Below are 12,988 nucleotides of genomic sequence, written 5' to 3'. Positions count from 1 at the left end.
TGTGAGTAACAAGCGAGCCCAGCCACAGTGAATCCATTTCTTCAATCGGAGTGAATGTTTGTGGGGAAACTCTGCGGTGTTCCCTCAGCTCTGGTAACAAGCCCGTTGGCTCATGCATGCCCTCGTCTGGCCAGGGCTCTCCAGAGCATCCCGAAGAGTGAAATCCACCCTTTCCCTCTCCGATCCCACTCAAACTCTGCTTTGAGGGCATAAGTGAGCTTTCAGGGAAGCACAGTCCTTCCACACAGCGGTGAAGCAATCAAAGGGGGCATACGGTCTCCTGGGTAGTGGCTACCGATTGTGACAGGAAAACAAAATGATCTTTTTAAAGGGGTTGACAACCAGAAATATTTAGTTCTTCTTTAACTCTGCCCTGATATCTGTATCTTATTTTGCTCTGACTTTCAAAAAGAAAGTGCTGAGGAACTTCTGAAGCACCACGGCTGATAACCCAGAGAATATTTAACCTGTCAGTTTGGAATTCTGCCAGGAAAAGCTTACAGCTCAGGGTTTTGACAGGTGATTGCTCTCTCTGCATTGCCTTCGATCCCACAAGGCTGGTACCCTTACAAGAGCACTCGGTGATCTTTACAATTCTCTTTTATGAGCTTGTTTCAATCTTGGAGCAAAACATATTTGCAAGATTGGAGCGCTGTCCAGATGAACTAGTTTAAAAAAAACTAGCCTGAAAGGGCCAGATCCTCAGCATACCTCTGTTAGCTTTAACACTGAGTTACACCGGCTGAGGATCTGGCCCGGAAAGGTCATTAAAGATCCCTTGCTCTTGGAAAACAGAGCTTTTATATTTCTGACCAGGAACTTCTGTAGAGGCACAAAACGCACAATCCTTCGACTTTTCCCTTCAAGCTCATTCATCGTTTGAGAAAAAGCCTTTGTTACTATGTGAGAACCAGGAATAGGTTGAGTCCAGCCTCCACAGTGGAAGAAATTGGTTGACATACTCGAGTTATTCTGCTCCAAGTTCTTTTGCTTTACAAGTTGTCCCCACAAATTCCTCTGGGGTAATGCAATGGGTAACATTTTCAAAAATACGTAAGTGACTTGGGAGCCTACATCTGATTTTCACAAGTGTGACATAGGCCCAGATTTTTAAAGGTATTTAGGCACCTAACTCCTTATTGACTCCCAAGTCACTTCGTAAATGTGACTCTGGCTCCCAAGTCACTAAGGCACTTTTGAAAATTTTACCCTGTATCTTTATTATGCTATTTGTGTGGTGGAAAGTACATCTCTTAGCCTTTTGTTTCTAGGGTGTTGCATGTTGCACATTAGCTCATCATGCTTTTGTGTTGCTTTTTCAGATTAGCAAATTCTGTGGCCATTCTCAACAGAGACAGTATAGATCAGCTCATGACCCCGAAGACCTTTTCATTGACAAGAAAGTACGGAAGGTGGCTCACACAGAACACGAGGAAACCCTGTCCAGTCGGAGAAGGTGAGACTGTTTTGACTCTGAGTATACATGGCTGCTGTGTTTATGAGTCAGGAAACTACTCTGATGTAAAACTCTGCAATATACCCATGTGGGTGAGGGTTACATGTTTTCACGGCAATTGTATAAATGTCAATGTGTTTTTCTTTTAAGCATAAAACTGTCTCCTGATTCCCATCTTTGATATTCCAGGGGGCTGTATGAAACGCTGTTTTTAAAGGTTGCCAAGGCAGGTGTTAACCTTAGCCTGAAGCATGGCACACAAGGTTTCCAACCTTGTTGTATGGAGGGATTTTTTTTCCTTACCCAACACCTTTAAAACATCAAGGAATGTTCACAGCAGTTTCTAAGCGTTTGAAAATCAGAGCAGACGTCTGTGTTCATGGCATGGCACCCAGCACTTGTTCCAGCTAGGTTTAACGCAGTAAATAGAAGCTGTAATTTAGTGGGATCATATTGGTATGAAGGGGAAAAACTCTTTTCCCTCTCATTGATTTTTAAAGCAGACTAAGAGCGTGCGTGCACGCTTATTTATTTAACAGCTGCAGAAATGAAATGAGAAAATTTGATTTTTTTTGTAAACGTGGAAACGCTCAAAGATGACATGGACAAAGTCACCTGTAAATATTTACGGGGCCAAATTCTCATTGTGCTTTCAGTCGGGCCGCACCAGGGTGGAGTGAGAGGAGACTGCTTGTAAGTGTGTTATAAGCATCTCTGTTCCTCCATTATCTTCCCGTGTCAGCAGACTGCACAGGCTCTGGAAGTGATGCATTATTGTCATTTGAAGAGTATGGGATTTGGTGAAACCCACTGCAACGTACTTAGGCCTTTAAGAGAGCCTGTACATACTGACATTGGAAGTGTTTCTCTCCTCCACTTTGCCACTGATGTTTCTTTCCCATCCTCCTGCTGTGAGGAGAGGATCACCTGCAGCTTCAGCCGACAGAAAACATTATTCCTTCCAGTGCTCTTCCTGCTGGAGCTGATACCTAACGCTCCCTCGGTCTACAATACCGTGACGGGAGCTGCTTTCAGGACAGGACCTCGTAGGAAATTGATGGCTACAAGATGAGAAATCATCCTGGTTACACAAGAGGGGAAATGAAAAGGAAGGAGGGATGAAAGATTCTGGAACAAATGATCAAACAATCTGTCTGTAAGCACCTAGAGGATAATCAGGTGATAAGGAATAGCCAACATGGATCTGTCAAGAACAAATCATGTCAGACCAACCTAATTCCTTCTTTGACAGGGTTACTGGCCTAGTGGGTGGGGGGAAGCAGTAGATGTGATATATCTTGATTTTTAGTAAGGCTTTTGACACAGTCCCATGAGACAGTCTCACAAGCAACCTAGGGTAATGAAGTCTAGATGAAATTATTATAAGGTCAGTGCACAACTGGTTGAAAACCGTACTCAAAGAATAATTATCAATGGTTCGCTGTCAAACTGGAAGGATGTAAGTAGTGGGGTCCTGCAGGGATCTCTCTTGGGTCCAGTACTATTCAATATTTTAATTAATGACTTGGATAATGGAGTGGAGAGTATGCTTATAAAATTTCCAGATTACACCAAACTGGGAGGGATTGTAAACACTTTGGAGGACAGGATTAGAATTCAAAACAACCTTGATAAATTGGAGAATTGGTCTGAAATCAACAAGATGAAATTCAATGAAGACTAGTGCAATGTACTTCACTTAGGACGGAAAAATCAAATGAACAACTACAAAATGTGGAGTAACTGGCTGAGCAGTTACAGAAAAGGAATTGGGGATTATAGCGGATTTCAAATTGAATATGAGACAAAAATGTGAGGCAATGGTGAAGAAGGCTAATATCATTCTGGGGTGTATTAAAAGGAGCATCATATGTAAGACATGGGAGGTCATTGTTCTACCCTGCTCAGTACTGGGGAGGCCTTGGCTGGAGTATTGTGTCTAGTTCTGGGTGCCATGATTTATGAAACATGTGGACAAATTAGTGAGAGTCATATAATTTAAGGCCAGAAAGAACCACCAGATGATCTCGTTAGACCTTCTGCATAACAGCCAGCATAGAACAAAGTATTCCAGCCCCCAGGACATTAGACTATTATGTGCCAAAGAAGAGCAACAAACCTGATAAAAGTTTTAGCAAACCTGACCTGTGAGGCATGTTTAGTTTTGAGAAAAGAAAACCGAGAAGAAATGTGAGAAGTGTCTTCAAACATGCTAACGGCTGTTATAAAGAGGATGGTGATCAATTGTTCTCCATATCCACTGAAGGTAGTACGAGAATTATGGGTTTAATCCAGGAGTGCTGGAAGCTCCCTAGAAGTGGGGGGGGGGCACCGATGCCTAAACTATGTCCCCGCCCCCTATTCCACTCCTTCCCCTTGAGCCCCACCCCCCCTCACTCTTCTCCACCCCATCCCCCATTGCTCACCCTTAAGGCAGGTAAAATGTGATGGAGTCACGTGGCCCCCCTGTTCCAGTGTCCCTTGCTTAATCTGCAGGAAGGGAGATATAGAATAGATATCGGGGGAAAGCTTTCTGGCTATAAGGGTACTTTGGTTCTGGAATAGGCTTCCAAGGGTGTCAGGGATGGTCTAGATTTACTTGGTCCTGTCTCCGCACAAGAGGCTGGCCTAGATGAAATTTTGAGGTCCCTTCCAGCCCTACATTTCTATGGCTCTGTGAAACTGAATAGTGTGGGAAACAAGTAAAAAGAAAGGGGAGACGGAAAAGGAGAAAAGAATGAGGGAAACCCAAGTAGGTAAGAAAATTCATCCCGCTGGAAATGGTGCAAGTCTTTGGTCCGTCTCTGTCTCCAGAAGGGTAAGTCTAGGTCTAGGGAAGTAACAGAGACTAAACCACCTGACCAGAGTTAGAAAAACTGGGGGTGGGGAGGAGAAAGGAACGAAATGAAAACTGGGGAAAGTCGAGTAGAATCAATGGGGAAGCAGGGTTGGCATGGGGGTTAGATGCACTGTAGTGCCCTGCACCTTGCCATGGACCTTGGGCGAAGGTTTCCGAAGTAACTAGTGATCTATGTCCTTCAATTTTTAGGGTTCCCACCTTCAGGCATCTTAAATGGGTCTTGTATTCGGAGGGTGAGTGCTCTGCATCAGTCGTGCCATAGGGAGCCATGTAGGTGCAATGTAAGGTGAGGGCTGTCCTTCTCAAGGGGCAGCAATTCAGCACAGAAACGCCATGAGAAGAACCTTGACTTATTTTGGGCTCCCGGATGGCCCCATGAAGAAAATAAAGCCCCCCAAGAAATGCATTAAGAACAAATGGCGACCACAAAATACTCTCGTGCCTGCCGAAAGTGAAGACCTAAATCATCCCGTGTATTTTTGCAGGGAAAGATGCTCAGGCTGTGTGACATGTTTTTAATGACATTAGCAAGGCTTTTCTCTTTAACTAAAGCTTGTTTATTGGTGGAGATGAGGAGATAAATAGCACTGACATCTTTCAATAGCCAGAAAAGCTGCATTATGTTACTCCTCATCAATACTGTAGGGGAAGAAAAGGAATCATCTTCCGCTCTATCTCTGTTAGCTATAGAGGCTGTGTGCACAGGCTGTGTGAATCTGCTTAGGGGTGAAAAGCTGTATGCCTTATTAAAAATAAAGAAATAAAAAATGAAGGCTCTTTTTGATAGCATCCAGACATCTTTCTCTGAGTTTTGTCTGCCCCCAGCTGGGTGGTTTGTAGCTCACAGCTAATCTCTGTAACAGCTCACTTCAGTCTGAAGTGGAGTCACTGCTTTTCAAATAAGGAGTGGTACGTGCCAAAAGGCAGACGGTACCAGTCCAGGGACGATTGATGTTGCACGAGTGCCCGCAGGCTCCAGGCAGGTTCAGAGGCGCTCGGTGCCGTACAGACACGCACAAGAAGATAATCCCTGCTCCCAGGTCGACGACATGCTTACAGATCAGGAGACGGCCAAAATACAAGGGGGAGGAGAAGGGTCGGAGGAAGGGCACCATCTGGTCTGATGCACACGCCTTGTGGTTCAACAATATTGATGTAAGGGATCGAGCAAATCTCAGCATCCCCCCTTCCTTATGGAGCTTAGATCTCCACCCCCTCACCCGGCCCATTAAAAGAGCGCTCCTGCAACCCCAAACCCCATTGCTTTATAGGCTACGCTCTGGTTGTATTTCATGCATTTTGCCTTGATTTGTTTTAGTTATTTTCCATTTGTTTTCTTCCCCCCCACCCCCCCGCCCCGAGTTAAACACACTCACTGCTCGGCCTTGTTCTCCTGCCACCCTGCGATGACCCCTCGGTCTCAGCCTTCAGTCCAGAGTCAAAGGTGCACTTTGTGGATGATGCCCTAGGGAGCAAGCGGGAGAGGGGAGGAGGGAGGTGACAGAGACGGTCACAAAGTACCCCAGAGCCTAGGGGAAGGTGTGCTGCTCTGGAAGCCAAGAGGCCTTGAGTCCAAGTAATATTCTTGTGCCCTTCACAGCTCAGCACAGAAGAGTTTTGCACAACAGATGCTTGGTGTCCCTATTTTATCCCCATAAAGGAGACAACCCTAAGCTGAGAGCAGCTGAACATCCTGTTCGGTCTCCCCTGGCTGCATGTCCAGCAGCTGCCAGAGTCTTCTGGGGTTCAGGCCCCTTCTCGAGGCGTGATGGTGCTGGGGCTCCTGCTCCACATTGCTCGGTTGTAGGCTAGCTGCCTGGATCAAGTGACCTGAGGGTCCTCTGTGCTAGGTACAGGGGCTCTGCCCATCTCTGGCGACAGCTGGTCTCCTTCTTCCCTCCTGGAGAAAAACGTATACGCTGCTGGCCTCTTCGATTGCAGGAAGCAGATGGGACTCGGACCTGTATCTGCAAATCTCTCACAGTCATACATGTGCAGAGGCCAACAGGCTTTTGCAAAATCATGTAGTTGTATGTCTTTCTACCCTGTGTGCAGCAGCAGAGCGAGGCTGGCCAGCTGCCCTGAGTCTGGAGTCGTCTGTCTTGATGGACATTTGGGCCTTTAATCTTGATGTTCTCCCGTAAAGCAGCTCATTTGGATTCTTAAATCTGCCTTAGCAATCTCTAGGGCGAGAGCAAGACAGGGCTCATATAAAGCCCCAGAACTGAATACACCCCGCTTCGGGAAACGTTGTGTCCAGTACTGAATTTGGCTCTTTGTTACATATTACGTAGCATGCATTGTGCATGGACGGTAACTGCCTGTGTTATCAACTTGGCCACGTTTTACTACAGTAGTTAGTTACAAATTCGGGCCGTCACCTTGCGGACGCAAGCGCTTAACTTTACACGGGTGAGTAGTCCCATTGACTTGTGAGGCTACTCGTGTGTAAAGTGAAGCATGTGTGTAAACGTAACCTACTGGTGAGTGTGTGTTACAGGTCCCAGCTACCGAGCTGTAGCTCTTCAGCTCAGACTGTAGCAGCTCATGCTTTTAGCTCTGGAGGTCTCTGACATAATCCTCAGTGTGTCCAGCCAAGGGGAAGACTGTCACCTAACTGTTTGCAGGATCAGGGTCATCGAGCCCACTGCTTCTTGCAGCCTTTGAAACCAGGGGGAATTTTGCCTGACTAAGGAATGCTTGGATCTGCCATTTAAGAGTAGCTGACATGACCTGACTAAATGACATAGAGGGTGTGATGCAGAGTGGCAGAAGTCTCCTTAAACAAGGCTGATGCTTCACTGTTAACTTGTCATGGTGCTCCTTGCAGGTAGGAAATTATGCACGACTTCTGTACACATTCGTTGCTGTAAGCAGCCGCGTGAGGCCTGCTGGTAAAACATGCTGAACTGACGATAATCTGTTCCTCTTTAACGTATACCTTTTTGCTTTCTTTTCAGGGAGCTCATTGTGAAACTAAAATCTCACAGCAGTTTTTATAGCAGCTTGCCGGAGTACATCTGCAGCCATGGCTCTGCTGTTCAGAATGACACCCTGTGCTGGAATGGACAAGAAATTGTGGAGAGGTGAACAATTGTTTTTTTTCTCCTCAGTGCTCCTCATAAGCAGTTAAATGTGCATGTCAGTGTTTGTCGGACTGGGGCCTACTGAATTCATCGATGTCTGAGGTTTCACAAAACTTAAAAACAATCAGGCCAGAAGCTGAGTTTGCTGCGTGATGTTTAGCAGAGCGATGGAGCAGAGAGGGGCCCAAAACTACCTCTGGGGAGGAGCAGAAGGTTACTCTTCATGCTTTATTGAGCTGTGGAAGCCACTCTGTGTGTAACACATGCTGCTGTGACCCAGTGGAGAATAGGATGGGTAGGTGTTGACCAGTCAGGAACAAAGATGAGGAACAACTGCTTTACTAAGCAACACTCCCTCTGGAAAGGGCTTAATTCCGTGACAATTTAGGTATCAATGAGGTTGTAGTTACCCTTTTACCTTTGGTGTGGTTTCACGCAGATGGTTATCTGAGCTACTGAGTTTTGGTATCAAGTATCAGAGGGGTAGCCGTGTTAGTCTGGATCTGTAAAAAGCGACAAAGAGTCCTGTGGCATCTAACAGACCTATTGGAGCATAAGCTTTCGTGGGTGAATACCCACTTCGTCAGACGCATGTGGTGGAAATTTCCAGGGGCAGGTATAAATGTCCAGGCAAGAATCAGTGTAGAGATAACGAGGTTAGTTCAATCAGGAAGGATGAGGCCCTCTTCTAGCATTTGAGGTGTGAACACCAAGGAAAGACAAACTGCTTTTGTAGTTGGCTAGCCATTCACAGTCTTTGTTGGTAATACATCTTCTGGGTTTGTGCTGACTTTCTTTCAACTTGAACATCTGACCTTCATTCTAGAATGAACCATTAACATTAGGAAATAGACAAATGCTAAGTAGGTTCCCTGTGGACGTGGTAATATCTGAAAAACACTTAATTCTGTCCTCAGATGCACTTCAGTGTGGACTGCATACATGCATGTTTGTGTGTGGAATTCGCTCCAAAGCGTGCAGTTGTTTTCCTTTGCATGATCTACTTGCACTGTGACCAATAGGAGGTTTCTGCTGATGGTTCTTTAAATAAAAAGTCTTAAGCGCTGGGCCAAATTCATCCTTGGTGTCACTCTGGGATGTCAGCAGAGTATCAACCACGTTGGTTCTTCCCCATTCTGTTTTCTCCTGCTTCCATATGTAATATATCAAGTATATTCATTGCTTCCCTGGGTGTTGTGACAATTATCTGTGAGACTGATGGTGAATGACAAATGCAGGGTTAATATTACAAAGGAAAACGCTGTGTTAATGAAAAAACTTTTTTTTTTTTTTGCAAAACATTGGTCCCGAGAAATGTTCAAGAATGTATGAACTCAGCATAGTAATGCTTATTATAATTACACGTAATATCACCAGACTGCTCTTCTAATAACCCTACTTTGCAAAATGTCCTTTACTATTAAAGTAGTTTACATAAGGAAAATAATAGAAATAATATCAAGACGTGGCAAAAATAATGTAGAGTGTAAAGTATGGCTTCTTCTTGGTTGGTAACCTCAGGAAATAATTAACTTGTACTTGCAGTACTGACCCGAAACACTGAAGGGACCAGAAAATGACATCAAACTATTTTTTAAAAGATTACTCAAGCATTGCCGATTATGCATTTAATAATATGAAGTTACTTTGCCTCAGGAAAAATGTGCCCTCTGTCTGTACCTTCTTTTGGAAAAACTTTTGTCTCCATGCCTAATGAAAAGAACAATTCAAAAAGGATTTGAAAAAAATATTTCTCTGCTTCTTAATTAAAAAGCACATGAAATCGTGCTATTAAACACTGCAGCCTGGAGAATGTGAAATGTTTAAGTACAATGAGGTCTTTGCAGATCAAGATTGAAATTCTACGTTCTTGGTTCTACTGTCCTAACTCAGACCACACAGAGTCCCAGTGAAGCCAGTGGTGGAGGACTGTGCTGTCAGTGTGGGTCCTGGTTTCAGACTCAGATGATGACCCATGTGGGCAGGATCAATATGGCTCCGTACGATGGAATTTCTTTTTCAGCTTAAAATACCCAGACATGTACATTTAAAAAAAAACGATGTTAAAAGGTCACCCAAGTTGCAGAGTCACTCACTTAGAAATTAGGAAATACCTGAACGAAGGTTGCCTATGCAATCCTAATTTGGCCTCTTTGTGCGTATGCATCATGATGCAGTCTTCAAGTACAGGCTCACATAGTATTTGTTCTACAAGACACCTGCCTTAGTCAGGGCACAGGATGGACAATGAATGAGACGGAGGGTTGCAAGAAGAAAAGGGATGCATTTTGTGGGTAAGGCGACAGCCCACCAAGAGAAGAGCTGGGTTCTAGTCCTGACTATTCCAGGCTCTGCCACAGATTTGTGATGTGATGTTGGGTACAGCTGTATCATATGGGTAAGGACAAAGGGGCCAAATTAAGGGTGAAAAGGCAACCTTAATTCTGACATTTACTTGAATGCTTAACTTTGGAACCTTTTTATGAAAATTCTATTATGGCAGTACCTAGGAACCCCAATCAAGGATCAGGGCTCCATTGTGTTAAGTGTTATATAGACAAAAAACAAAAAAGCCCATCTGTGCCCCAGAGAGCTTACAGTTTTGGTGTAGGACATGACAGGTGGCTGAAAAAGACAGACAGGGTGGGGAGGGGAGTTGGGAGGATGGAGATAACCGTAACGTGAACAGAGTTTAGCAGAAAACCAGAAGTTTCTCTTCCCACTTGCCTGGCCACTGAATTAATAATGAAATGAACAACTTTGCAGTGCCATGAGGAAAGCTATCTCCTGCACTGCTCCTCCTCAAGTGAACACGATGCTATCTGTCGTCTTCTCCCTCCCACTCTGTCTTGTCAAACACACATCACCTCCTCTGCCAGCTTATCTGAAATATTAACAACAACCCTCTCAGAGCCCAAGTTTAAATTTTTCACTCTGAGCCATGTGACAGCGATAGCAGACGAGTGCGAAAAATCGGATCCCCTTGCAGAGATGTTAGTGGTGTCCTCTGGAGGAAAGACCAGTTGCTCTGTGTAGCAAACCACTTGCTAACTAGTCATGAATTGGTGTGGATGGCGGCTTGCATAGGGGCTGCTTTGCATCTGTCCTGCTGGAGAGGCAGTACTGAGATGCAGAAAACCTCAGAAAGGACCAAGGTTTCATGGAACTCACATAGACGATCAGAAAATAGGTCAACAACGTTGTGTCTTAGATTTATTTACCTTCTTCCCGCCTCATGTTTTAAGCATATACAACCCTAACATGTCCTGGAATGACTGTCTGACTTCTCCTTGGGTTGGGAGTGTGAGCAGTACACAAAGGTGTTTCCCTTAATGCAATTAGAAATAGAAACTAATCTGAATAAAGTCACACTAATAAAAATAAATGACTCTTCTCTCCTCATTCCCATTTACAGAATGAGTTTTAAATTGAAATAAGAATGATCTCATTGGTTAATTACTGTATCTGAGGTGTTCAAGGGTGACTAGTGATTTTTTTTTTTTTGCTGCCTCAATTTTGGGGGTACCCAAATTGGGATCCCTTAAAGGGGCCTGTTTTCAGAACATGAGTGCTCAGCCTGTCTGAAAATGAAGCCCCTTCAAGGTGTGTCTAGTTGGGCTCCCAAAATCACTAGTCACTTTAAACAATCTTGGACTTTATTTTCTCCAAGCGGGGTGAAACCTAAAAAACATCAGCTGTACGCTCTAATTCTTCCGGCATAACTTCACCTGTCCATGTGCTAGGCTGATGCTCGCTTGTGATTTTCCCCAGACCTGGCTTTCAGCTTTTTACAAGAAATACTGTGTTTCATGAACCTTGGAGTCAGCTTCCGGATATTAGTCATTTATCAGCTGGTAGCCATCCTATGCAGCTAAGTACTGGGAGAGCTGAGAAAAGAAAGTCCTGACCTGGGGTGTCCATGTACTTAGAATGCAAAAATTCTGTCACCTCATTTTTATATTTCTCTCTGTTTTCCTGGCTTTTTGATGCTGCAACCCAGATGCAATGCTTGCCTGCTCAGATACTCATGAGTGAAGTGTACAGCAGGCTGGACAAGAATAGACTTTCCTTCTTCCTTGTAGTTAACCTGCTCCATGTACCAGAGTTGGACTGGAGCCAGCAGAGACACATTCATAACTGCTACATTGCTAAGAGAGTCCTGATACTATGGAGAAAATTGTCTAGGTTCAGGTTTTCCGATTACTTAAGCCTTATCCACATTAGGGACGATTCATTACAAGTGTCCTACCCTTGCTAACCAGGGGTCGGCACCACCATGTTGCATGACGGACACTTGACAGAATTACCATACTTAGTGATGGACATTGTCAGGGGGTTATGTCATTCAGTCATTCAATTTTTTGAAAAAATTACCATGGACCTCAAAATCTTTACCATGGACATGGTGCTGACCCCTGTTGCTAACACTGGTGCCTCTGCCTGGACCCGTTTTAAATTCCATGTCAGTTAAAGTTGCTCAAAGCTGTTCTAATCAATGTGGTATTTAAAAAGGTGGCCATTCAAAGCCGCCAAGAGGATTGAGCTATTACACGGCGTGCTGGGGAGCTGTGGGCAGGTGATTCAGTTCCTGGGGTGTGATAGCAGCACAGTTACGTGATACGTTTCTTTATCACATCCATGTATTTGGTATGTGTGAGCACGTTTGTCTGTGGTTATAGATAATTTCTGTAGGATTGGATGCTGCTGTAGTAGCCACGTCTCTAATAGGGTATCTTAGCAGAAGGGGCCTCTAGGCGTTTGTCCAGTGTAACCCTCTGCATTGTGGCAGGATTTATTGATTATTCTTAACCCATTTTAACGTGGGAGTATCTAGTCCAGCAATGAACAGCAAGTCCACACCCTCCCTTGTGAGCTTGGTCAAGTGCCTCGGTCCTGAGGATAACATTTATCCTACAATCTAACCTAAACTGGCCCTTCGGCTCCTTAAACCTCTTCACTTCTTGTCCTCTTGGTTAGTACTGGCTCTGTCCTATTTATAATATTGCTTTATGTATTTGCAGACCACTGTCATGTCCCTCCTTTTCACAGGTTAGATATGCCCGGTGCGTTTAGCCTTCCCAATGGCTCTCATTTCCCAAATCATTTATCACATTTTTCATTTCTCTCCTCTTAACTTCCTCCAGTTTGACTGAACACGACACTCCCATGTTGGCCTAATTATGGCTTAGTAGGGTGGACTGTTTGTCTTGCTTTTCCCTCTGGTGTTCCTGTTAGTGCAATGTGACGTCACCTTTGTGCTTTTCACAAGTACATCACGTGGTTGACTCCATATTCCTTGCTACCGTAGACAGGGCTGCCCAGAGGGGGGTGGGCAAGTGGGGCAATTTGCCCCAGGCCCCGCAGGGGCCCCGCAAGCCCTGGCCTGGCGGCGGTCCGGGTCCTCGGCAGCATTTCGGCGGCGGGGGGCCCTTCAGTCGCTCCGGGTCTTCGGCGGCATTTCGGTGGTCGGTCCTTCAGTGCTGCCGAAGACGCGGAGTGACTGAAGGGCCCCCCGCCGCCGAAATGCCGCCAAAGACCCGGACCGCCGCCGGGTGAGTACAAGCGCCGCAGCTCCCCCGCTTTGCC

General features: G+C 45.1%; 1 protein-coding gene across 1 annotated transcript in view; it reads left to right on the top strand.

The window, feature by feature from the left end:
• GPC3 (glypican 3) overlaps positions 1–12,988 on the top strand; it is a 274,404-nt gene that overhangs the window by 173,347 nt on the left and 88,069 nt on the right. Inside the window, exons 4-5 of the mRNA XM_065411009.1 lie at positions 1,323–1,456; positions 7,277–7,402. Coding sequence (XP_065267081.1) covers positions 1,323–1,456; positions 7,277–7,402 — 260 coding nt within the window. The remainder of the gene's footprint in view (positions 1–1,322; positions 1,457–7,276; positions 7,403–12,988) is intronic.

This window comes from Emys orbicularis, chromosome 9, assembly GCF_028017835.1.
Source record: "Emys orbicularis isolate rEmyOrb1 chromosome 9, rEmyOrb1.hap1, whole genome shotgun sequence".
NCBI classification, from domain to species: domain Eukaryota; kingdom Metazoa; phylum Chordata; order Testudines; family Emydidae; genus Emys; species Emys orbicularis.
Note: the sequence above shows the minus strand (reverse complement) of the source record. Positions and strands in the feature narration are given on the sequence as shown.